This window comes from Cetorhinus maximus, chromosome 7 (genome assembly GCF_964194155.1).
Source record: "Cetorhinus maximus chromosome 7, sCetMax3.hap1.1, whole genome shotgun sequence".
NCBI classification, from domain to species: Eukaryota; Metazoa; Chordata; class Chondrichthyes; order Lamniformes; family Cetorhinidae; genus Cetorhinus; species Cetorhinus maximus.
In genome coordinates this window covers 33,332,980-33,360,771 of record NC_135885.1, presented here as the reverse complement: position 1 = coordinate 33,360,771, position 27,792 = coordinate 33,332,980, and the positions used below count along the sequence as shown (strand labels likewise).

At 43.3% G+C, this 27,792-nt stretch overlaps 1 protein-coding gene across 2 annotated transcripts in view; it reads right to left on the bottom strand.

The window, feature by feature from the left end:
* dclk1a (doublecortin-like kinase 1a) overlaps nucleotides 1-27,792 on the bottom strand; it is a 317,723-nt gene that overhangs the window by 132,809 nt on the left and 157,122 nt on the right. Inside the window, exons 1-2 of one of the 2 annotated variants that reach the window (XM_078545312.1) lie at nucleotides 24,449-24,524; nucleotides 18,963-19,065 (exon numbers count right to left, since the gene is read on the bottom strand). In XM_078545312.1, the coding sequence (XP_078401438.1) occupies nucleotides 18,963-19,065; nucleotides 24,449-24,508 (163 nt within the window). In that variant the 5' untranslated portion in view covers nucleotides 24,509-24,524. Of the gene's footprint in view, nucleotides 1-18,962; nucleotides 19,066-24,448; nucleotides 24,525-27,792 lie in introns of those variants that run through there. The other variant, XM_078545311.1, reaches the window with a different exon arrangement.

Sequence of the window (27,792 nt, the reverse complement as noted above, 5' to 3'; positions counted from 1 at the left end):
GCTGGAAACAAGTCACAAGTCAGCAAAGCCAGAGTCGAAAAGGAAACGGGACAACTCCTTTCAGCTAACCTGCAGAACCAAGAATCTCCAAACCTACTGCTCAACTGCCAAAGTCAGCTCTACTGAAATCATCCAAATTAATGGTCGCAACATTTCACCATCTACTCCTCACGGACCAGCCAAAGACTGATTCGCATAGCTTTTTTAACTTTTATTTGTGTTGTGTTTTTATTATTTTTCTCGCGTTTTAGAAAACTCACTCTTTCTTTAACTCAAGAAAGCCTTGTTAAATTGGCCCCTTTTAAAACATAAATACATTTGGATTGGGAAAAGGTATCCATGAGGGAAGGGATTTCTTTTAAATTAGCCTTGTTGCGACCAACTGAGGGGGTTGAATAAAGAAGGGGAGCCAGCTCACCTCCCATCACCCAAGAGCATAACAATTTGGGACACCTTGTCCAGGATCATGACAAATTGGGGGAACCTCGCCCAGGGACCAATCATAACAGTACCAATGAATAATTGACACAAATTAAATTCAGGTACTGACTGACTGACAGTTACGATGAAAGGACATCAAACTGAAGCACTGGTCTGGATTTTCACAAGTCAGGTTGACTTGGGAGCCCTTTAAAAATGGCAGGTGGGTCCCGATTCTGGGGTTCCCAACCCCATTCCCGGCCGAAGAGATTTTTGTAAGTGTCTTTAAAGAGTGTGGACAGTTTTCTATCAGAAACCCGTATCTGGCACTCCTGAGCTGGCCGACTCCATTGTGGAGATAGGCATCTATCCGCAACTTTCATGAATTCAGGTCAGGTTTTTAAAGGCTTATGATTCATGGCCCCTTAGAGCAGTTGTGAACCTTAGTCTGCATGAGGGAACCTTTTAAAAGGCAAATTCGAAAGGCCCCCTCATGCCCCTATGCTGTTACTCCCCCCATCCACCCCCTCAGTTCCCTCATGTCCCCTATGCCAGCTTCTGCCCTTCCACCCACACCCTATGGACACTATGCCAGGCTCTGCCTGTTCACCCACCCCCTCTGTCTCTTCAAGCATCCTATGCCAAGCTCTGGCACTACCATGCCCATTGGTTCTAGAAAATGTACAGTGGGTCAATGAACATCACAGTGTTAAGTGGGATGTGTAAAACATACTTTGGAAAAATGTACTCCATTGATAAATTTCTCCTATAAAAAAAATTCTGGGCTGAAAGCTAACAACTGTCAATCATCTAGGCCCTTCCAAGTTTCAAAAGCCACAGCAATGTCAACAAACTTTGTGAAACTGACCAAAGAGTTCACAGAGCCTGGGGCTGTCAATCAAATAATGTTTACATCGGACAGCAGGTGTTCAGTTATTCAAATATATATCTGGGCTCTCAGCCAAGCATACATAATGAGGATGGATGGAGGCATGAGGTGATATGCACAGGGCATGGGAAGTGTTGGGAGGGTGTGAGGGTCTTTGTGTTTTTTTTAAACCAGGAAAAGTCCCACGGCACTGAGGCAAGTGTTTTAAACAACCCACCTCAGCAAACCAGCAGCCCATGGCTGCCTTCACACTTCCTCCCGGGTCAGCTGGCCCAAATCTAGCCTGCACCCAGCCCACAAAAATGAAGATCCAGCCTTGGCAGGCACTTTCTCCTCAGGTAGGTGGGCCAAGCCAGGAATTTTCCTGACTCCCCCTACCTGCCTTCGGGATGAAAATCCAGGCCCTTAACTCTTTTGCTGTCCACAGGTGTTGCCAGACCTGATGAGAATTTTCAACATTTTTGTTTCCATTTCAGATTTCCAACATCCACAGTACTTTTTGTATTAACTGACGCCAAAAGGGACAAACTCATCTAACACATGTGTCACTACGTTTGGTCAATTGAATTGAGGTGGTTTCTTTGAAAATCAGGACTTATGTCCTTTAGGGAAGGAAATCTGCTGTCCTTACCTGATCTGGCCTACAAGTGACTCCAGATTCACAGCAATGTTGTGGACTCTTAAATGCCCCCTGAAATGGCCTAGCAAGCCACTCCGTTGTATCTAACTGCTACAAAGTCAATAAGGAATGAAACCAGATGGACTACTTGGCATCTACCTAGGCATTGGAAATGACAACAGCAAACTCAGCCCTGTCAACCCAGCAAAGTCCTCTTTACTAACATCTGGGGGCTTGTGCCAAAATTGGGAGAGCTGTCCCATAGACTAGTCAAGCAACAGCCTAACATAGTCATATTCACAGAATCCTACCTTACAGATAATGTCCCAGACTCCGCCATCACCATCCTGGAGTATGTCTTGTCCCATCAACAGGACAAACCCAGCAGAGGTGGCGGCACACTGGTATACATTTGGGAGGGAGTTGCCATGGGATTCCTCAGTCGACTACCTAAAGGCATCAGGTCAAACATGGGCAAGGAAACCTACTGCTGATTACCACATACCTCCTCCCCACAGCTGATGAATCAGTACTTCTCCATGTTGAACACTACTTGGAGGAAGCATTGAGGGTGGCAAGATGCAGAATGTACTCTGGGTGGGGGACTTCAATGTCCAATCACCCAGAGTGGTCGGTAGCACCACTCGGTGGCTGAGTCCTAAAGGACATAGCTGCTAGACTAGGTCTGCAGCAGGTAGTGAGGGAACCAACAAGAGGGAAGAACATACTTGACCTCATTCTCACCAACCTACCTGCCACAGATGCTTCTGTCCACGGCAGTATCGGTAGAATTGACTACCGTACAGTCCTTGTGGAGACTAAGTTCGTCTTCACATTGAGGATACCCAATGGGATAGATTTCGAACAAACCTAGTAACTCAAAACAGGGCAACGATGTTGTACTGTGGGCCATTAGCAGCAGCAGAATTGTACTCAGCCATAATCTGTAACCTCATAGCTCGGCATATCCCCCACTCCACCATTACCACCAAGCCAGGGGATCAACCCTAGTTCAATGAAGAGTGCAGGAGGGCATGCCAGGAGTATCACCAAGCATACCTAAAAATGTCAACCTGGTGAAGCTACAACACAGGACTACTTGTGTGTCAAACAGTATAAGCAGCAAGTGATAGACAGAGCTAAGCGACCCCACAACCAACAGATCGGATCTAAGCTCTGGAGTCCTACCACACCCAGTCATGAATGGTGGTGGACAATTAGACAACTCACTGGAGGAAGAAGCTCCACAAATATTCCCATCCTCAATGATGGGAGAGCCCAGCACATCAGTGCAAAAGATAAGGCTGAGTCATTTGCTACAATCTTCAGCCAGAAGTGCCAAGTGGATGATCCATCTCAACCTCCTCCTGAGGTCCCCAGCATCATAGATGCCTGTCTTCAGCCAATTTGATTCACTCCACATGATATCAAGAAATGGCTGAAGTCACTAAATACTGCAAAGGCTATGGGCCCTGACAATATTCTAGCAATAGTACTGAAGATGTGCTCCAGAAATTCCTGTGCCCCTATCCAAGCTGTTCCAGTACGGCGACAACACTGGCATCTACCCGGCTATGTGGAAAATCGCTCAGGTATGTCGTGTGCACAAAAAGCAGGACAAATCCAACATGGCCAATTAGTGCTCCATTAGTCTATTATCAATCATCAGTAATGGAAGAGGTCATCAACAGTGTTATCAAGCGGCACTTGCTCAGCACTTAACCTGCTCACTGAAACTCAGTTTGGGTTCCGGCAGGATCACTCAGTTCCTGACCTCATTATAGTCTTGTTTCAAACATAGACAAAAGAGCCAATCTCCTGACATGAGGTGGGAGTGACTGCCCTTGACATCAAGGCAGCATTTGACCGAGTGTGGTATCAAGGAGCTTTAGCAAAACTGGAATCAATAGGAATCAGGGGAAAACTCTCCGCTAGTTGAAATCATACCTAGCACGAAGGAAGATGGTTGTGGTTGTTGGAGGTCAATCATCTCAGTTCCAGGACATCACTGCGGGTGTTCCTCTGGGTAGTGCCCTCGGCCCAACCATCTTCAGCTGCTTCATCAATGACTTTCCTTCCATCATAAAGTCTGAAGTGGGGACGTTCGCTGATGATTGCACAATGTTCAGCACCATTCATGACTCCTCAGGTATTGAAGCAGTCCACATCCAAATTCAGCAAGACCTGGGCAATATCCATGATTTTGGACTGACAAGTGGCAAGTTACATTCGTGCCTCACAAGTGCCAGGCAGTGACCATCTCCAACAAGAGAGAATCCAACCATCACCCCTTGACATTCAATGGCAGTACTATGACTGAATATCCCATTATCAACAAACTGTGCGCTACCATTGGCTGGAAACTGAACTGGACTAGTCATATAAATACTGTGGCTACAAGAGCAGGTCATAGGTTAGGAATCCTGCGGTGAGTAACTCACTTCTTTGCTCCCCAAAGCCTGTCCACCATCTACATGGCACAAGTCAGGAGTGTGATGGAATGCTCTCCATTTGCCTGGATGATTGCAACTCCAACAACAATTAAGAAGCTTGACACCATCCAGGACAAAGCAGCCTACTTAATTGGCACTCCATATACAAACCTTCACTCCCTCTATACCAATCCAATGACAGCAGTGTATGCCATTTACAAGATGCATTGCAGGAACTCACCAAGCCTCCTTAGACAGCACCTTCCAACCCCACAACTTCTACCATCTAGAAGGACAAGGGCAGCAGACACATGGGAACACCACCACTTGCAAGCTCCCCTCCAAGTCACTCACCATTCTGACTTGGAAATATATCACCGTTTCTTCACTGTCGCTGTGTCAAAATCCTGGAACTCCCTTCCTAACAGCACTGTGGATGTACCTACACCACAGGGACTGCAGCGGTTCAAAAAGGCAGCTCACCACCACCTTCTCAAGGGCAATAGTCAGCAATGCCCACATCCCATGAATGAATAAAGAAAATTATAAGATAGTGTTTTGATACTAAAAAGAGCTAATTGTTGGTGAATGGTTCTTGGTATTAGGTGTCTTTAGTTTAAAGAGAAGGGTATCTCTTAAAAGGCAGGAAATGTATCTACGTCAGACAGAAAGAAAGTGAAACAGGTTACATAATTTAGAATTGTCTAGCTCTATCAGCTAGGTACAGGCAAATGTGTGTCACTTAGGTATACATGTTTCTAAGCGATCAAGGGAGGTAAGATTTAACCCAACTAATCTAAATATCCAAATACAGATTTAAGCACGAGGCGAATTTATACAGGAGTAGAAAATCAAAATGAAGATTCATCACTCTGACATCTCGGAAGGCTAACATCATCATCCCAGAGGAAGGCAAGGCAGTCCATCTACACCAGCTCATAAGGATAAGGTCATAAGTTATGGAAATATTACTGACCACAAGCAAATAGATTTTAATCAATCTGGTAGACCGGATGTTTAATATTAACATGTTAACTATCTAACTCCAACTTAATTTCACCAGGATCTGAATTGTAAATTGATTAGCAGGCAGATAAGGCTGATTTACTGCATCATAATTGAATGACCTTTACACTCTGTTATTCATTCTATCAGTTAACCTTATCTAATAATTACTTCCATACTCAATGTTTGAGTGCTGCTAATTATGATTATAGGTTTTTTTAATTCCTCCATGGGATGTGGGCTTCGCTGGCTGGGCCAGCATTTATTGCCCATCCCTAGTTGCCCTTGAGAAGGTGGTGGTGAGCTGCCTTCTTGAACTGCTGCAGTCCACATGGTGTAGGTAGACTCAGTGCTGTTAGGAAGAGAGCTCCAGGATTTTGACCCAGCGACAGTGAAGAAATGGCGATACGTTTCCAAGTCAGGAGATGGTGAGTAACTTGGAGGGGAACTTCCAAGTGGTGGTATTCCCATCTATCTGCTGTCCTTGTCCTTCTAGATGGTAGTGGTTGTGGGTTTGAAAGTTGCTGTCTAAGAAGTCTTGGTGAATTCCTGCAGTACACCCTGTAGATGTGTCAGTGATGGAGGGAGTGAATGTTTGTGGATGTGGTGCCAATCAAGCTGGCTGCTTTGTCCTGGATAATGTCAAGCTTTTTGAGTGTTGTGAAAGCTGCACTCATCCATGTTAATAAATGTTAGTTCATCGGGTTCTTGGTTTCTTCGATGATCTGGGAAGAAACAGTTAAATCATTCGCCAAGTAACCTGCACACATTATAATCACAGATTAGTGGTGTAACTGCTAATATAATCCAAACTGGAAGACCGTTTTGAGTGCTAAATTTAGACATCATTCACTCCTAGGCTTAAACTGGACAGTAATCACCAGACAAGTTCCTTGATGAGGAGTTAAGGTGGGTTACAGATTCATCCGTTGGACTTGATAAATATTCTTGTCTGGGTAACAATCCCAGTATCCTTATGAATCTAATATGAAAAACTGCACAAAACGCAGTTTAATAAGAACAATCAGAGAAGTTGAAAGTCAAAGTACAACCATGTAGGTGTTGGCAAGAGTAGAACAAGGTACTTTCGTTTTGTTAATGTTGAACTGCAGGGAATTTCACTTCAGCAGCCATTAACAAAGCTAATAGATGTTGAACTGCATTAGAAACATAGAATATGAGTTAGATGACTTATTGATTAAATTGTATGGTGGTCTGGTCAGACTGCATCTTGAACACAGTCACCAAAAAACAGGAGAGACAATCAAGCAGTAGAGCTGCAGTGCATAGCCGCAAGGCTGATCACTAGTATCAGATGTCTGAGTTATGAGGATAGACATAAGCTTTTCATTTTGGAAGGGAGGCATCCGAGACCTGGGATAGGTTTTCAACTTCACCACCCGGGTGGTAATTAGACAAAGTGGATGGCCCATCCTTTATAGGAGCTGCCAAATTTTCGTTCCATTGGCTTCAACATGTAATGAAATTTGAACAGATTCTATAAGCGATGGTAAATTTCACCTACTACATTACATGTCAGTCAGTGAGGACAGAACACTACCTCTTGATCTTTTAAAATACAAGGCTATAGAAAACAGTTGCCTGGAATATTACTTCAAATTAAACTGTAGGAACAGAACTAGGCAGTGTGGGTTCAAATCAGCAAAAGGTAACTTTAGGGCTTTTATCACCATCACTCAAAGACTGATCAAAGCGTTCCAGGTATGAGTAGTGAAGCCAAAATCTCTATAATTATTTAAGAAATAAGTGGATGCTGCAATGCAGTTATTTAATAGGATCTCTCTGGCTGGATCAATTAAGATGGGCTGAACGGTCATCATCTACAATCATCTTGGACTTGATGCTGGACAGACAGTTGAACAAAACAGGAACAACAGAACAAAAGTAGGGGCAAAAAGGTAAGAGTTGCTGTGCATGTGGAAGCTGACCACATTTTTGTGGATTATATAGCGGAGGCGTAGTATTGTATATTTGGGAACAGATTACACCTCTGCTGTGCTGAATAGGGGATTGAATAGTAGCCAAAGAATTTAATAGTAATGAAAAATTGATGACCAATGGTGATAACTGTTTCTGAAATCCTACTCGAACCCATACTTCCTAGAAAAATAATTGCTGAGGATGACGGGTCCTGCAAGATTTCCTGCCACATGGAAATTGTGCTCTATAATTAAATTCCCCAGTGTTACAGCTCTGCTTGTTGAGTGTTTTTTGTTTCAAGGTGGTTATCACACACAAGTTGGAGTCTGATTAGGCTCCCACAACTCAGATTTTTGCTGTAGAAAAGAAATCAAATAATGCCGTTGACCCTAACTTGAATGTGGTATTAACCGACTGACATCCAAAGCCTTCAACTGAATGTGTGCAAGTGGTTGAGTCTATAGCCTTTAAACCTAATAACTTGCTTGAGATCTCTACCACTGCTGATTATTTGGTGTACACAGAACTCCTTTCTCTTGTCTTGATGTAAGAGTTATTAGAACCCATTGAGGCATTTGTTAGCCAAACCCTGACATTTGTAGCACTAGGACCTTTTAAAACAGAATCAAATATTCCCATTCGGGTGAAACATCAGAATTACGGTGGGCATGTTCAAGTTGATGGGACACGTTCAAGAAAATCGAACTCCTCTGATTATATGATTGTCTTGGCTACAGTGAATATGCGTTCCGTGACATTGCTGTTTATTAGTTGAAGCAATAACATTGTGCTCATTTATTTTAAGTGCATTGTGAACAAAATGGTGGGACAGTAATTATTCTTCTGTCATCATGCCTAGGCAGAGCAATCCTTCACTCAATAAGCACCAAAAAGTGGATGGGAAAAGATTTGTGGCAGTTACCTGGTATATGTTTTTACTGTTTGAATGAATGAAATGACAAAAACAAAAACAACTTGCACCTATATAGCACAGTAACATAGAAAAACACCCCAAGATGCTCTCAGAGCATAATCAAAAAAATATATAGGAAGGGAATATTAGGAATGATAATGAAAGCTTGTTCAGAGGTATGTTTTGAGGAACAACTTAAAGGAGGTGATGGACAAAGGGGTTTAAGGGAGGGAATTCCAGAGCGCAGGGCCTAGACAGCTAAAGGCTCACTATAAACGGCAGAAGAAAGGCAATAAATGATGCACAACAGCCCAGAATCATAAACATGGAAAGTTTGACAAGGTGGGGCTGTAGGACTGGAGGGTATTACAGATTTAAAGTGATTGGCGAAAGAAGTAAGGGTGACATGAGAAAAAAGTTTCTTTACACAGCGAGCTAAGGAGGCAGATTCCATCATGGCTTTCAAAAGATACTTGGATCATTATCTGAAGAGAAAAAAAACTTACAGGGGTATGGGGAAAAGGCAGGGGGGTGGCACTAGGTAAATTGCTCTTGCAGAGAGCCAGCACAGATACGGCAGGCCAAATGGCCTCCTCCTGTGTTGTAACCATTCTATGTTAAGATAGGGAGGAACAAGGCCATGAAAGGATTTACACATGACAATGACATGCATGTCAGCAAGGAGAAAGGAGATGGGCTAGCAGGGTTTAATGCCGAATGCAATATGGTTACCAGAGTTTTAAATAAGGTGAAATTTATGAAAGGTTGAGAATTCAAGCCCAGCTGGGAGACAGTTGGATAAGGGTTTCAGTAACAGATGGGTTGAGGCAGGAGCAGAGACAGGGGGTGCTATAGAGGTAGAAGTATGCGGTCTTTGTAATGGACAGGAAAGAGCTCCAGGTCACACTACCAAGAATGTGACCAATTTGGATCAACCTGAGAGGCGAGGGTACAGAATTTGTGGTGGCGATAAAAGTGGAGTGGAGTTCTATACAGAGAAGCAAAGTGCTCTGTTGGATGACTATCCAGGCAGCAAATACAAAAATTACATCTTTGCAATGTTCCCTTCAAGCTGAACAGGTGCACGGCCACGTAGCAATCGGAATGTACCACACAGGCTGCTGACAGCCAATGTTCCCTTTAAGCTGTGCAACAATCTTAAAGGGATCGCATAGTATAACAAACAGGCTGTCATTGAGATCATTGACCCCATGACGTCCAATGTCAGTGCAGTGCTCCTGATATTCATTGATAAGTTTGAACAGTACAGACCCTTTCTTTGAGCAGTGTCAGAATGAACTGCATTTTCACACTGTCTTTCAAACATTGGCATCTCACCATCTGACTCACAGTTCAAGCGCACTGAATGGCAGGAAGTTCCTGTATGGGCTATGAACTAAATTCGCCAAAAAAATAGTTAGACTGGAATTTTTAACAGTAACCTTCAACAGTATGATAAGTCTTGATGTGGTAATCTGATGTGTAATATACCTTTAAGAAGAATGTTATAATGGAAGTTCGCATGATCTTAGTATCCAATAGCAAAGTAGCGTGGGCTACCTTAGTAGTTAGTAGTGAGTAGTCTAGAGTTAGAGTCTGTAATGTGGATACAGGGTTTGAGTTGTAAGCACACAAGTGTAGTTGTTGAGTTCCTTTACAAATAAACAGAATGTGTTCTACATAAGAACCGTCCACTGATCTGCTCTGTCCATGGTACCAACTCGGCCATCTCAAAACAAGCGTGCAACCCGGATCCATTAGTTCAACTAAACCAGCGACCGGAATCCAACACTTGATTACTGTCAAACAGCCTCTCTAGCACTGAAAATTAACTTTTATAACTGCGGAGTCTATTTTTTTAAATTACTTTCTCTTTCTGTCCCTCTTAATACAATCCTTCTTTCCCTTGACATTACTTTCTTACCTGATTTGACATTGAATTTGCTATTGTGATAGGCACTCCTCTGGTTCAGACTCTGTGCTGCTTATTAATGATTCCCACAGGCCCCAACGCCCTGTCGAAGACCTTTCAGGATGGTTGGCTGGCAGCTTCTTCAACTTTCTGCCAGCCTCTGGTGTTGCAGAACAATTTACTAAAATTATTTCAATATTTGAACTCACCTTTACCTTTTAAAGAAAGAAATACAATTTAAAACTCCACCAGTACAGTCACTCCCTTTATGAGAGACACCATGTTGGGTGTGTCTGTGACAGGCAAAGTGTGACATCCTTGAAATTGAAAACTCCTATCAACACCATTTACAGGCAAAACTGGTAAACTGGGCTTTGCCTAAGGTGGGCAGTGGGGTGGGGGTTGGGGAGTTACTGTGAATTCCATTGAAATGTGTACCCAGGTACCAAAATTAATACATAATAGTTGAATTAACATTACATGAAGAAAGATACATTCTTTCTCGCCCTAGTCACATTCTCTCTCTCCCGACTCAACTCTCTTGCCCCTATTTTCTAAAGCTTACTGAACACAAACGAGGCACTAGTACAGGTATGTAAATTAGAATATCTGTGTTTTTCTCTCATATGCACACAAACTGCCTTTACTTTATAAAAAACACCAAATGTAAGTTTTATCTCAGTTAATCTTTTGAAATTTGCCCTTTAGAATTTCTTGACAATTTTGGAGAATGATCAAGCAGAAAATATTGGTAGCTAAAGAAAACATAACTGACTATAACTATATAACTATTAAACATAGCTGACTGAACAATGCTAAAATATCCTGAGACATTAGGTATACTGTACTAGCACAAGAAAGCACAATCCACATTCAGCTCAATGTTATACAGCTTTGGACAAAGATATCCGGTCCGATTTTACATCCTGGAAGATTTTTAGGTGAATGTATACCCACACTCCTGAAATGAGGCCTGGGCTATTTCAACTCCCAACGCTCATTTAAAATCTACTGGTGAGCCAGTAGGTAGGAAATGTTAGAAAATTGCATGCCCCAGAGGCCGCCCACCAACAGAAGGTAAATGGCCAAATTGGCTTTCATTGGGCAGGATTTTTCAGTCGGCGTGAGGGGGTGGGCCCGACACGCTGACGCGGAAAATGATGCACGATGATGTCGGACTTGCGTCCTGACGTCACTGCGCGCCATCACGATATTTCGTTCAGCAGACACGCACCGGAGTCGGCTGCGTGCCCGCCGAAATGCAGACGGCCTATTAAGGCCATTAAGAAATTAATTGAATCACTAGTGAACGCTGCCCATCCAACCTTAAGGATGGCGGGCAGGCGAAAAGCCCAAGCGGCCTTCACATTTTTCAGGAAACCTCACCCAGGAGCAGGATGAGGTTTCCTGAAGCTTTTATCAAATAAATAAATGTTCATAAATATAACAAAATGTCCCAACACATGTGACATAGTCACATGAGGGGACATGTTTAAGTAAATTTTTAAATCATTTATTTAATTATTTTAATATCCTTTCAATCTCTCTGAGGCAACTCCGTGACTCAGGGAGATTGCTGTGCTCTTTGCGCACATGCACGAAAGATCGCTGGCCCTCCCTCCTCCTCCCACCTGCACAGGTAGTGTTACCAGTTGTGTCTTACGCTGGGCGGGCCTTAACTGGCCCACAGGCATAAAATGGCGGCACGGAGCCGATCGTGGGCAGTGATCGGCGCCACGTCCACCCCTGCCCAGCCCACCCGCCATATGAAAAATCTTGCCCATTGTCTTTTACAGGGGCCACTTGTTTCGCAAATAGGATAGGGAAAGAGTCTGCCACAGGGAAGGCCTTAAGCTTTCCTGTGGGGCCCAAAAGAGCACACTTACTCCTCCTGCCCTCCACAAGGAAAGTTTAAAAAAAGCTAACCTGTTTGGGCCACTTTCAGCCCTGGCTATACTTCCCGGTGACTTCAGTTGGCAGGAAAGCCGCAGCGACATCCCCACTCATGCTATTTGTTTAAATTGTGGTCAGGTCCCAAAGGCGTCATAAGGAAGAATCCTGTCCCCTCTCCACCCCCATTAACTCCAAGTTCAGGTTTTTGGAAGAGATTGAGGCCTTCTAGTTAAATCAAAACTGAATTTTTCATTCTCCGAATATGAGCAATGATGGCATGTTGGCATTTATTGTCCCTTTAGTTAATTGAGAAGGTGGTTTTGGCCTTATTTTTGAACTACTACAATCTTGGTATTCTTTGGAACAGTTTGACACCATTAAGAGACTCATTAGGCCAGCTCAGAAGGCAGTTAAGAATCAAGCATGTTGTTCCAAGGCTAAAGTCACATATGAGTCAGACCGGTGATGACGGCTGGGTAACTTCTTTAAAAGACATAGTGAATCAATTGAGTTTTTACAATAATCTGCAGCTTGATGATGACTTTTACCAATATTGGTTTTAATTTCCAGATTTTTAAATCCAAATTCAAATCCTCAAACTGCCATGGCGGGATTTGTACTAGCATTCTCTATATTCAGGTTTCCAGATTACTGGTATTAATGAAACTATTTAAAGGCTCAAAAGCTAATAGAAAATTGAGCTATGAAGAAATGTCATATGAAAACATTTCAGAAAGCATTTTGAGCAAATTTTAGGAACAGAGGACTAAATTGGTTAGTTCCCAAAAACGGGAAAAACGAAACCCCCATATCCATTCAAGGAATGGAGTCAGCAGACATCTTTGTACTGACTGCTTATTTACATAATTTCTGTATGCAGCCAGCACTAACCATGCTGTTGATTAGCTGGATGCATCAGCAGTGGACCCAAAATTGATATTTGCAAGAACCACTTACAGCTAGCCTTGTGCCCTTAAAGGGGAGATGTTTTGTGGCTGGAGGTGGTGTTGGGAGTCCTATGTAAGTTGAAGGCTGGGCTAGTAACATTCTCATTTCTGTCACAAGGTTCCAGGTTCAAGTCAAACTTCCAGGGCTTGAACACAAAAAACAAGACCGACAATGCTGAGAGAGTGCTGCACTGCCAAAGGTGTTGTCTTTCAGATGGGACAGTAAACCAAGGTCCTATCTGCCTGTACAGATGGATGTAAAAGATTCCATGGCACTATTTTGAAGAAAAACAGGGGAGCTATCCTCAATGTCCTGGATAATATTTATCCCTCAAACAACATTACAAAAACTGCTTATCTGGTCATTATCATATTGGTTTTTGTGGCACTTGCTGTACTCAAATTGGCTACCACTTTTCCTACATTACAATCGTGACTACACTTCAAAAGTACATCATCGGCTGCAAACCGCTTTGAGATGTCCAATGGTCATGAAAAATGTTATGTGACTGTAAGCCTTTCTTTCTTTCTGAATCTGACCTGGGGAAAATAGAAGAATGGTTTAAGTTGGAAAAGATTTGGTATCCAGGTCTTCCAATCCTGCACTTCAGGTTTTGGTGCTAGAGGTAAAAACAAGGAGCAATGTTCTATATGCATAGGGGACCAGGAGGTCCTCCAAGCAAATGGTGAAAAAGAAATAGGAGTGGATATTCATGGAGGTCAGTGCCAGCATTCTAGCCCCAAGACCTGGATGTAGCTCTGCAAAATGTTTTGTGACCTCACACCAAGTGATCGAGGTCAGTGAATGCATTTTCAAATGCCATACCCCACACCAACTACACAGCTAGCCTTAGCCACTGCTCAAATCACCACACCACATCACTCACTTACCAACAATCTCTATCAGTTAGGATGCATATGCTTCACCTCACATACTTAGCACTGTTGAAATCCTCACACTCATATCTTGAACACACTGCCAACTATCCAACAATAGCAGCCATATCACTCAAATAGATTGCACGGCACTCACTGACACACTTCACTCTCTCCTGGAGGACAAGGTGATGCACAACTGAAGACAGGAAGAACAAACCAGAGGGGAAGAGACATGCCTGCATTTCCTTACCTCCTTGGAAGAGATGGTACTGGCCATTGTCAGAAAGAAGATTACTGAGGCCATGGCCAGTGCCAGAGTTGAAACCTTTGAAGATGATGATATCCTTATACCCAATCTCCCTTCTTGCCTACCACTTCCTCCTCACCCCACAATCTCTTCTGGCTTACAAGCTGCAGATCATGTAAGCCTTCACACCTTGCTTGGTCCCTGTCTCCCAACCTCAACCCCAAACATGTATGTTTTTCCTTTTGGATACCCAAGGTCTGCAACCTTCTCTGCAGTGGATGAACACCAAGATGAGAACGATGATAAAGACACACTTGTCACTTGATTTCACACCTGCAGCCACCAACTCAAATATTGGCACTCCACACACCTGGAGGGCAGAGTAGAGGCAGCGCCACACATAGTGAGGCACCAGGCAAAAGTGCACTGCGGCGAGGTTGGGGGGGGTGGGGGCAAGGATACCACAGGTGCCAGCTTGCCAAAGGGCAAGGTCATATCCGAGCTCTGCTGCAGAGGATTCTGATGAGGACTTCACTGGGGTGGTTAACAGAAGAAGGCTGATAGATATGAACAATAGAATCCTTGGTGTGTTGGGAGGACTGGCAGAAAACCTACATTTAATGTGAAGGAGCATGGCAGAGTCTGGCACCAACTTGGCAGGACTTTTAACATGCAGAGCTTGGAGACCATCCTTTCCAGCATGCAACTGGTGATAAACTCCATTAAAACACTTGTAGATCCACCCATGATGCAGCGCCTTATGGCTGATGTCTCAGCTTCTGCTGCAGAACAAACTGCTTCCACCAAAAGTCTGAGTGCCGCAGTTGAAGCTATTACAATCCTGTAAAGACCAATAACTTTGAAAAAGAGGCATGAATTTTCCAGCGACTGGCACAAAAGGAATTGTACAACATGATTTCACTTTAAGACTTTTACTGTAACAAACAAACTAAAAACCTCAACCAAACATTACTTAGTAGGTAACTAACACATTAAACTACAGAAAAGATACTCCCCATTAACCTCTTAACACATCAAAAGCCCCGTGCCACATTTATACATTACACTACACTCTCAGCAAAAATGTAGCCTTGCATTTAAAGGCCTAAGCCCCTCCCGGCTTTAACAGGGTCTCTTCTGTCTGCCCCACCAGGGTGAATCTTCCAATGTCCTTGTAAATGAAGCCTCTTCACTCAATCTTCTGAGCATACTCGAATGAACTTTGAGTAGGAAGACACCATCTGGTGACTCCTTGATCTTCAGCTCTCCACAAGCCTCATTTATTCAAACAGGGGATCCGTCCTCACTAGCAATCTGGTGGTTAACTTGAAAACAGTCCTATTTTCATGCTTGGCATAGCAGCACCTGTTGTGGGTTTTCTTCCCCAAATCACTGTCTGACTGATTCAGGGTCTTTGATTCTACATGCAGCAAGGCTAGCTACCTCCTCCTTTGTGTCTGGGTTTAAAATTTGCACCTCACTTTCAGTAAGTTTTGATTCGAGTTTCGGCCTCCCTAGCAAGGTCTCTTGGGCTTGTCTCCTGGCAGGTTTCATCGGCGGTCACATCCCCTTTCCAAACTACTCTATTTGACCTTTTAATAGAGGAGACAGTTTAAAACATAACCATCTTATAAAGTCCAACATTCATAACAAACGACTGAAGCATGCAAGACCAGACTGATGCCATCATGTCTGCAGGTGCCAGTGTACAAAGTGTCTTTCAGGTTGTCACAACAGTCCGGCAATCTTTACCCCAGCAGATCACTAGGATTGCCGATGTATCGCATCAGGGGAGTAGCAATGGCTCCATGGAGCAGGATCCTGGTAGCTGCATTCAAAATGGTAACATATGCCTTTTCACTGTGGCCACTCTGCCATTGCCTCTCCATCACTGCCTCTCCACCAACCAGCCCAAGCTGCTGCCGTCCATGCTGAGATGGTGCAGTCCACAGCAGGGCCTTCTAAGCCCAGAGCTGCTCCTCCAAGATTACCTGCATCTCCTCCAGTGAAAGTCAGCAGTCTTCTTCCAGTCTTCCCCCAGTCATACTACAGTGACTGAGGTAGCACCGCACAGGAACACTTGGACACGCAACAGCATAAGGAAGACAGGAACTAAGGGGAATGCACAAGGGTGATTAGTTCATGTTTTTAATGCAACATGGCTAGACTTCTTTTAGCAATTTGGTTTGTAATGTTTATTTTGTTGTGGCTTTCATTTTGGCATTGCGACCAAGTAGACGCACCGACGGTCAGTGACAGAGGTAAGGTAAGGTGTGGGACTGCTGGGGAATTGGAATTGCATTTACAGATATTGCACTCAAATTAGTTCCTCATGTACAGCCCAGGCTATAAGGGGCTGTCTAGGTTGCAGCCTCCCTTCTTCTTACTCCTGTGTTTCTTGCCCGCATGATGGTGGCAAAGGCTGTCCTGTCAGGATGCCAAGGTTGTGCAGCATTTCACCACAAATCTTGAGACCAGTTTAACAGAGTACTGCTGGGCTCTTCCAGAATGTTTCCAGCACTGGAATTGTGCAAAATGAATTACTTTGCATTGACAGTACAGTTCAAGTTATGTATGTACACCAGGGCAACTCTTCCCTTTACAACTGATGTCCTCTTTGGATTAGACACTACCAGCTGTTGGCAGAATGTTTCTCTAGGGCCAAGTGGCTCCAGGCCAGCCTCCAGGTCAACTTAAACTGTTGGCTTTCATTGAAATGAATGGAGGTGCTCTGGTACACAAGTAGCTTGTTCTTGTGACTGACATCATTGTAGCCAAGAGGGTAGGAAACTTAAAATGGTGGTCTCAGATAGGCCATATAATTAATTTATAACAGGTAAGTGATAGATTTGTGCCTAAATTTTTTTCAAGCACAGATAAAAGAAATACTTTTAAAAGAAGGAACCCCACTTTTTCTTTTGGTTCAAATTCACTAGCATGTCTTATATACAGAAGAATAAGCTCTTTGTAGCAAAGGACGCTTAAGCTAAACCTAATCTCCTTAGTTTCAGCTGTAAATCTTTAGACTGGATGTTTACCATCAGGCAGTTGGACAGTGGAGTGGCTGGTCTGGCTGGCTGGTCCTTCCCGTGGGAGGCCTGGTCAGTTTGGAGGGCAGACCAAGCATCCCACTGCAGATTACCAGCTCTGGACCAGTGCAGTGTCAGGCAGCCTGGTAAAGGTAGGTTTGGGACTGCGATCAACAGCTGGGAACAGCTCAACCTTCAATTATTCATGGGAAGCCTGGAGAAGCACTCCTGCTCCTTCCTGAACTACAGAATAATTAACAGGCTTACCTTTTTTGGCCTCTTCTGCTGTACCATCAGGTTTTACTAAGAGGAGGACAAAAGAAATGATGAAGGTCTTTGACCTGAAATGTTAAGTCTTGTTTCTCGCTCCACAGATGCTGCCTAATCTGCTGAATATTTCCAGCATATTTATTACAAATTTATAAACACTGTTCCAATTCTAATATCAGGAAATTTGGAGAGCCAGCAAACGAATCTTTTTCCAGGTATTTCTGTTTTTGTTTTGGATTTCCAGCATCCGCAGTTTTTTGTTTTTAAACTAATCTACTCTTGTGGTTTATTAAGTTAAGACCAGGCGTCATCATTTGAAATGAAGCAGTAAGATGATTCAAAATAATGCACATTGTCCTAAGTGGAAGGTGATGTGGCATTGCCTCCTTAGTCAGGCAAGCTAGCAACAAAAACTGCTAATGAATGTCGATGTTAAAGAGTGTACGGTTTTCTTTTGCTTTTGTTAATTCTCCTGCTGCTGAGGTCAAAATATCTTAGCAAGAGGTAATGTAACAGCTTCTCCTTTCATGCATGCTATATCAGCATCATTTGTCTTGTAAAGGTCAGATGGAGGTTATATCCCTTGCGTGGCAAAAAGAGGAAACTCAGGGGAAAATTTGGGAAAGAGTGAAAACACGCCTTCACTGTTCTTCAGGGGCTTTCTCCAGCTTTCTGCCAGAGCTACCGTGGCAGAGTTTCCTTAGAATTTCAGCTTGGGAGAAGTATGAGGACATTCCTGAGAGCTCAGGAACTGACACTGAAACATACAGACCAGAAAAGCCCTCGGTTTGAGCACTAGTACATGCTTGAACAGCTGAGTACTGCGGGCTCTAGCCCATCTTGGCATTCCCAGATTAGGGGGGGGGGGGAAAAATCAATCTCTGCCTCCAATTGCTATTCAGTAACTCCTGCTGGAAAGTGGACATTGGGTGAGGGCAGGAGGGTCGGTTGCAGAAGGTAATATAGCCTCATTATCTATGCTTACACAAAGAACAGTCACTTGGGCAAAGTGGTTATATGAAAGGGCTGTCAGTTCCTGTAAAACTCAGTGCCAGAATCAGGCAGCATCTTTGGACTGGGGGCCAACTAGAAAGAGAAAAGAAAAATCAATGCGGCAGCATGATTTATGTATCACGGCAAACTGATTGTGTATCCAGACATGAAAAATATTTCAAATAATGAAGATTTAATAAATGTTGCAGAAATAATCATGAACTGACTTAGGTGGCATACAGTTATTTAAAAGAGAAGACAAGAATTCAAGTACAGTTTATGAGTTAAGACTTGAAAACTATGTTATACTGTACGGTTAGCTGGAATGAGTTGTGTGGAGAAATAATGGTGCCATCGAACTTGAATCATTAATAAATGCCATTAAATAAATAGCTGTGGTTCTTTCATTCCACCTTCACTCTTCTACATCCCTTTGAATGGGTAATGCTTTTTGGGGATACAGCTGAGAGTATTATGCCCAGCTACAGTCACAATCTTTGTTTTCCTGGCAATGTAACCTAACATTTTGCTCATTTTTGTAAAGCTTCAATTTATATGCCAGAAGAAACTTACCATTTTCATCCAGTGAGAAGTCATCCTGTGCATAGCGGAACTTCTCAGGACCACAGGCAACAAAAATGTCATCATCACCAAAAAAATCCTGAAGGCACATCACCTGCAACAGCGAGAAGGATAAATAGGTCAGGTAGAGTCCATCAGAGTCATACAGACAACAAGAGGGTGGGCATGTAGAACCCAACCGATTTTCTTTCCAATTAACTTCAACGTAAAGGAAAAATAAGCTGTGGAATGGCAAATTGAATATTGTGGTTTCAACATTTTATTCCACTTTCCGTGCATTTAAATCTTTCTGTTGCTAAGTCCTGTCTTTCACCATCACTGCTACAAAATCTCAGTAAAAACAGAATTTTAGGCTTCACTACAGCACCATTGACAAAGCAAATCCCTGAACTAAAAGCACAGATTCTACTCAGCATAAATGTGCAATCTGTTAGAGTCCCCATCTGATGCCAGATTACCATTGTGTTTACTTTTTTAATGAAATACAATGGTGTTGGGGGTAGTATATCAGCATGGATAGAGGATTGGCTAACTAATAGAGGACAGACAGTTGGGATAAGGGGGACATTTTTAGGATAGCAACTTGTAACAAGTGGAATGCCACAGGGATCAGTGCTGGGGCCACAATTATTTACAATATATATTAATGACTTGGATGAGGAAAGTGAACATACTATCACCAAGTTTGCAGGTGACACAAAACAGGTGGGAAGGCAAGCGGTGAGGATGACACGAGGAGTCGACAGAGGGATATAGACAGGTTAAGTGAGTGGGCAAAAACTTGGCAAATGGAATATAATGTGAGAAAATATGAGGTTATGCACTTTGGCAGGAAGGATAGAGGAGCTGAATGTTATTTAAATGGAGAAAGACTGCAGAAAGCTGCGACACAGCGGGATTTGGGGGTCCTCGTGCATGAATCACAAAAAGCTAGCATACAAGTTCAACAGGTAATAGGGAAGGCAAATAGAATAAAAGCTAAAAACTGCGGATGCTGGAAATCCAAAACAAAAATATCTGGAAAAACTCAGCAAGTCTGGCAGCATCTGCGGAGAGGAACACAGTTAACGTTTTGAGTCCGAATGGCCCTTCAACAGAACTAAGTAAAAATAGAAGAGAGGTGAAATATAAGCTGGTTTAAGGGGGCGGTGGGACAAGTAGAGCCAGTGATAGGTGGAGATAACCAAAAGATGTCACAGACAAAAGGCAAAGAGGTGTTGAAGGTGGTGATATTATCTAAGGAATGTGCTAATTAAGGGTAGAAAGCAGGACAAGCAAGGTACAGATAACCCTAGTCGGGGTGGGGTGGGGTGAAGGAATCGAAAAAGGCTAAAAGGTAGAGATAAAACAATGGATGGGAATACATTTAAAAATAATGGAAATAGGTGGGAGAAGAAAAATCTATACAAATTATTGGGGGAAAAAAAGGGGGGGATCAGAAAGGGGGTGGGGATGGAGGAGAGAGTTCATGATCTAAAATTGTTGAACTCAATATTCAGTCCGGAAGGCTGTAAAGTGCCTAGTCGGAAGATGAGGTGCTGTTCCTCCAGTTTGCATTGAGCTTCACTGGAACAATGCAGCAGGCCAAGGACGGACATGTGGGCATGAGAGCAGGGTGGAGTGTTGAAATGGCAAGCGACAGGGAGGTCTGGGCAATGCTTGCGGACAGACCGAAGGTGTTCTGCAAAGCAGTCACCCAGTCTGCGTTTGGTCTCTCCAATGTAGATAAAACCGCATTGGGAGCAACAAATGCAGTAGACTAAGTTGAGGGAAGTGCAAGTGAAATGCTGCTTCACTTGAAAGGAGTGTTTCGGCCCTTGGACGGTGAGGAGAGGGGAAGTGAAGGGGCAGGTGTTGCACCTTCTGCGGTTGCATGGGAAGGTGCCGTGGGAGGGGGTTGAGGTGTAGGGGGTGATTGAGGAGTGGACCAGGGTGTCCCGGAGGGAACGGTCCCTGCAGAATGCCGCCGGGGGTGGGGGGGGGGGGGGGGGGGGATGGTGAAGGGAAGATGTGTTTGGTGGTGGCATCATGCTGGAGTTGGCAGAAATGGCAGAGGATGATCCTTTGAATGCGGAGGCTGGTGGGGTGATAAGTGAGGAAAAGAGGGACCCTATCATGTTTCTGGGAGGGAGAGGAAGGTGTGAGGGCGGATGCGCGGGAGATGGGCCGGACACGGTCGAGGGCCCTGTCAACCACTGTGGGTGGAAAACCTCGGTTAAGGAAGACATGTCAGAGGAACTGTTTTTGAAAGTGGCATCATCAGAACAGATGCGAATAGAATGTTGGTCTTTATTTCAAAGGGAATGGAGTATAAAAATAGGGAAGTCTTGCTAAAACAATATAAGGCACTAGTTGGGCCACACCTAGAATAGTGTGAACAGTTTTGTTCCCTTATCTAAGGAAAGATATACTGGCATTGGAGGCAGTCCAGAGAAGGTTCACCAGGTTGATCCCGGGTATGGAGGGATTTTCTCATGAGGAGAGGTCGAGTAGGTTGGGCCTGTACTCATTGGAGTTTAGAAGAATGAGAGACGACCTTATTGAAACATATAAGATTCTTAGGGGGCTTGACAGGGTGGATGCTGAGAGGCTATTTCCCCTTCTGGGAGAGTCTAGGACCAGAGGGAATATCCTCAGAGTAAGGGGTGGCCCACTTAACACAGAGATGGGGAGGAATTTCTTCTCTCAGAGGGTAGTGAATCCGTGGAATTCTTTACCACAGAGACTGGGTTGTTAAGTATATTCAAGATTGAGTTAGATTTTTAATCAGTAAGGGAATCAAGGGCTATGGGAAAAAGGCAGGAAAGTGGAGTTGAGGATTGTCAGATCAGCCATGATCTCATTGAATGGCGGAGCAGACTCGATGGGCCGAATGGCCAACTTCTGCTCCTATGTCTTATGGTCTTATCAAGACACTTTAACTGACTTTTTTATTACTCTTTTTCTAATCATCATGAACAATATTCCCCTGCCACTCGTACATTTGGTGCAGTATTTTTACCATTCAATATATGAGCAGATGAAGCTTGTGATTCCTATACTAAATATACATTAAACATCATTCTTAAGGAGACTTCATCATTTTGCATTACACTTGGCTTTAAGACATCACAAGCCTATTCAAAGGAGAAGGTAACTACGGTAAGCAATTCTAACAAAGGGTTTATACGCCTGAAAATTTTAGCTTATTTGCTTTCTGCACAGATACTGACTCACCTGCTACCTTTTCCACCATTTTCTATTTTTCTTTCAGATTTTCAGCATTTTTTAATTGTTTTAATGGTGTTAACTGTACAGGGGGTATTCCATTTCAGCACACTTGGCATATGCCTGCAAGCGTATCTGGAAATTATCTAACCTCCATCACCAATTCTTCGTCCATAAAAAAAAACATGGGCTAGATTTCCATATTCCCCCAATATATATGCCCAACATGTAGAAAATGTCCCTTCTTTATCTACAGGTCACCGTATGACTATATATTTTTAAACTTGTTACTTTTTAAAATTTTATAATGTTTGTGCCTGATAAATTGAACTTTCTCGAAATTGATCCCAAGTGTCCAGGCCTTCTCTTTTCTTCTGAAGATTCCATAAATGCCATCAGATCCCCCCAATATCACATGTGAACTTAAGACTTCCAGATACTCAATATTGATAGGCCATTCAACAGTGGTTACATCATAGCTGAAGTTGATCCTGTTCTCATCAGATTAGTGGTCAGGAAAAAGAACTCTCACTTAGCTTGGTAACAACTACGGCAACCGCATCTGCTGCCATGCCAGAGATCAATTAATCTGGCACCTTTTTTTTTCCCCCAGTTTCTATTATGCCATACTTGGTGAAAGTGACCAATCTTACTCACGTCAGTGATATGAAGCAGGTGAAAAGCAAGGAAACCCCCTTCACTGACATTATTCCAATGTGCTTGTTGATTAATGAGAGGTGAAATTCAGATGGGCCCACCAAAAAGTATATTGTTGAAAATTAAACTTAACCCAGGGAGGTGATTTTCATCTATTATCTTCAACGCTCCATTTGGAAGGATGACGGAAGCAGGTTCAAATAGTAGTTTGCAAAAGGGAATTGCTATAAAGTTGAAAAGGAAAAAAAAAGCTGCAGGGCTATGGGGAAGTGCACTAATTGGATAACTCTTTCAAAGAGCTGGCGTAGATATGGTAGGCAAAACAGTCTCCTCCTTTGCTGCATGATTCATAAATTTCTAATTCTGTGATACGTCTAAGTAGTTATCACTGATTGTACTTAACCATAGAGCCAACCATTAATACTTAGCATGTCATTAAATGGGCACTTAGACTTGAAATGATTTTATTTAATTTTCTACGGCGAGTTCAGTTCCTATCAACAGCACAAGTACAGCAATCTCATGCCACTCAAAGCATTTGAAGTGGGAGCCAGACAGTGAGATGCTGTTTTTGCAAACTTAATGCTGGAGCAACTCCCTTGTTTATCACACATTTTCCCTTGCCTGATGTCGCTGTGACATTTGTAGTTAAATAAAGGTGAGTGGTATTAGCCTCACCATTACTGTGACATCAATTTTTGTATCCTTAAGTCGAAAGTGGTTTTAGGTCAAAGTTATTTTCATATATACTCTAAATGATATATCTGCGATTAACTTTAAATTTAGCTTGATGGTAGCACACTTTGCCTTTGAGTCAGAATGTCATGGGGTTAAGGGCCACTTCAGAGATGGAAGCACATAATCCAAGTCAACAATTAGGGAAAATTTTAACCCAAACTATCCAGCAAGAATGGATCGGGTGAGCAGTAAGTATTAGTAAAATTGACTCTCTCCTGTTCCTGTTAGAATCTGCCAACTCTCACTTTTAATGTGATGACTCAGATTATAACTACATCCTGCCGGAGAGTGGCAGGTGCCTTATGGTTAAAATGAAATAGTGGGCCGATTATGTCATTTGCAGCTTACGCAGATGTCCAGCCTCGTGGAAAATGCTCCAGATCTTGGTTTCATAAACTGAATGGGAGATGCATTCAAAGGTACACTCACCTTCAAGCTCTTCAGTTACTCGCATCTGCATGCAATTGGGAGTTGTTTATTTTCAAGCCAGTTCTGCACTTCCAATTTGCTTTGAGTTTTGCCCCTTAACTACCCTCATTAAATGCTCACTGCTCATCGTAACAGCTGTTTTGGCTTCATCTCTTTGGATGGATGAACCATTGGAGGAAGACAAGCAGCATTATAACAGGAGCCTGAGGAATGAGGACAAGCATCAGCGCTGCCCGTTAGAAGGCAGCAGATGAGGGGAGTTGTTCGTAGAAGGCCTTACTCAGCCTGTAGTGTCTGCAGGCCAAGAGTTACTTTTTTTGAGTAGCACTGCAGGAGGCCTGCATTGACCTGCGATGCCTAATACAACAGGACCTGCTGCCATCTGGAGCAGGGGGCGGTTGCCCTGTGTTACTGAGAGAGTTGAAGAAACAAAGAGCTGAACTCACCTTTGCCACTCCTGTGAGATAACTGAAGCGCTTGGATGCTCCCAGAGTTGACAATTCCATTGACAAGTCATGAAAGGCTCCATATAAATAGAAAACAAAAAAAGAATTACCTGGAAAAACTCAGCAGGTCTGGCAGCATCGGCGGAGAAGAAAAGAGTTGACGTTTCGAGTCCTCATGACCCTTCAGCAGACTTCCTCTGCTGAAGGGTCATGAGGACTCGAAACGTCAACTCTTTTCTTCTGCGCCGATGCTGCCAGACCTGCTGAGTTTTTCCAGGTAATTCTGTTTTTGTTTTGGATTTCCAGCATCCGCAGTAGTTTTTTGTTTTTATCCATATAAATAGAAATGTTTTCTTTTTAAAATTGTAATTGTTGTGGCCTTCTTTTGGAAGGTAGTACAGGCACTGACTGGAAACAAAACTTCTCTCCTCATCTCGCCCTTTTCCAGCACAACCTCCCTGGAAGCCCGAGAGAGCCCTGAGACTTGCTTTGACACATGTTGAATCAATTTCTTCAAAGTATAATCACTTTACAAAGACAATTTCCACTTTAAAAAGGCTCTTTGCCAACCCAGTGAACTGTGCTCCAGAAGTAAACCTGTTTATCAGCGGGTCAGTAAATCGGGTGGGAAGTGAGACCCAGGTCTGTTTTCTGGTTTGCACTCAGCCCACTGTTCAAAACTTGCCCAGAATGAAATTAGAGCTTTCAGTGTGTAATAGCACCCTCTTGTGGCCATTTGTGTATGTGTGTTTGTGTATGTGTATATATAATAAATATATATATTCCCGAATAAACCAGTTTAGTTGGGTACTTGACTTCCATGTGACAACACTGTCTCTTTTGTCCTGCAAAGATATCAGAGTCTGGCAATGAGGTGGGATTGTGGATTCTCTAGCCAAACAAATTTGGGTTGGAGAGGCCACCAGAAAACCTGAAAGGAACTGGGCATTATCAAGCTCCCTCAGCTTTATGCTACACTAGTTACTACTTTTCCTGTATTTGAACTTTCCATGCAGCCAATCCTGGGGGGGAGTTGGGGTGGAATCAGTAAGCATTTTTGCGCATTCCTTTTCATTCAGCAAGGCTGGCTAAAAACAAAGGGAGATAGTGCCATTTACAAATTAATTCCGATGGGAGGCTGCATGCAGGCAGTGGATCAGTACAATAGCATTTCACTTTGGTTTTAATCTGATGAGACAGATGGGATGAAAATCTTCTCTATCTACTGACTATAATAATGATAGCTTTTTGCATAGTTGAAAAGCAGATGGCATTAGAAACAGTGCACCTGTGCAAAAGTGTCACATAAAAAGTGGTCTGCTTGCACATGTGCAAACCTGATGTTGGCCCATTCATCATTCATTGGTGTACCAGTGGATTTCTTTACACAATTGGTTTCTGTTTTGTGCATGTGCTATCATACCATTTGAGGAACACTACAGCCTGCTTTCGACTTAGCGCCAAATGTATGCATGCGTTCTCACCTGGCAACTTGCCCAACAACTTGAAGCGAAATGTCTCCCTGTACACTCGCCTCGCATCCACTCCTGCGTGCACAATTTTCCCGATTGGTTGGGTATGCTATATTACCCGGACCCTGCCTCCAACGGCTAAGTTGCTACCTCTGGGCCACTCAATGTCATTGGTTGTGGTTCTCAGGACCACTGAGACTGGAAAGCCACAGCTGGCACTGGAGCTGGGCCGGTGTTCCCCAGAAAGATCATCAGTGCCGACCCAATGCTGGGGAGGCCAGGGATCGGGGCCCTGGTGAGGTCTGGCTGCCATTCCCTTCCTGTGTGACCAGTAGCACCAGCTACTAGATTCAGTGTTGCTGCCCCCAGGGCCGGGCTCTCTGTGGTCAAAGGCTGAGAAGCAACAGCTCAGGTTGTCTGTATTAAGGTTTCAAACATTATTGAAAGGCTGGCGATTAACCATAGTAAATGTAACGAGAATGGAGAAAGATTATTGGAGATTAAGCATTGTATGCAGTTATGTGGCATATTAAGAGACGTGAGCCATATATTTAATACAGGCACTGTATCTGCACGTGGGCAGGAAATGCGTCCTCTCCAGTAGCAGTATCACCGAATACAGCGTTTCAGAAAATTGTTAGTTTTAAAACTTTTATTACAGAAGTTTAATCTATGTTAATAGATCTCCCATAGAGTTGTTGGCCATATTTTGGAGTTGCTATTGCAAGGGAAAAATTAGAGGGCCCATTTGGCCCATTTAATTGATTTGAACTTTCTGATTGGCTCCTGATCTACTGACAATTAGGAGTTTTAATCATCATGGATATTTCACATCTTTGATACAAAAATATCAAAGATAGAGTCTTGGAGCACAGGAGGATCATTTTGTCTATCCTGCTGGAAGATCCAAGGTTTTGATCCAGCGATAATGAGGGAATGTGGGCATCACTGGCCACAGCATTTATTGCCCACCCCTAATTGCCCTTTCAGAGGGCATTTAAGAATCAAGATATAGGCCAGACCAGGTAAGGATGGCAGATTTACTTCCCTAAAGAACATTAGTGACCCAGATGGGTTTTTACAATAATCAATATTGGTTTCATGGTCATCATCAGACTTTTAATTCCAGATTTTTATTGGCAGGATTTGAACCAGAGCATTACCCTGGGTCTCTAGATTATTAGTCCAGCGACAATACCACTACGCCATTGCCTCCCCTAGGATGGTACATGACTTGCAGTGGTGGTTCCATGCATCTGCTCCAATTGTCCCTCTGAGTGGTCAATGTGCTGCCAAAGAAGCCTTGGTAAGCTGCTGCAGTGCATTCTATAGATAGTACACATTGTATCCATGATATGCAAGTGAGGATGGGTTGGATATAAGGGTAGTGGTACCTATAAAGTGGACTACTTTGCCCTGAATACATGCTGTTGCCAATGTACTTATTAAGCCAAGTAGTGAGTCTTTCATCACACTTCTGACTAATGCCTAATAGTTGGAGAGCTGCTTTTGGGATTCACGAGATGAGCCACTGAGTGCAGGTTACAAAGCTACTGATTTGCTCTAGTAGCCAAGGCTGTTTCAGTGGAGCTTCTAGTCAATGGTACTCCCAAGGGTGTTGATGTTGGGGGGACTCAGTTACAGCAATGCCACTGATATGAATGGAAGGTTGTTACGTTGCTTCTTTTTGAAGATGGTCAATGCCTGGCAATTGTGTGATGCAAACATTACTTGGCACTTACCCAAGTTTAGATGTTATCCAAGTCTTAGTGCATGCAGGCATGAATGTTTCATTTAACTGTGGAATGGCAAATGGAACTGAACTCTGTGCAATCAGCAGGGAATAGCCTCACTTCAGACTTCATTATGATG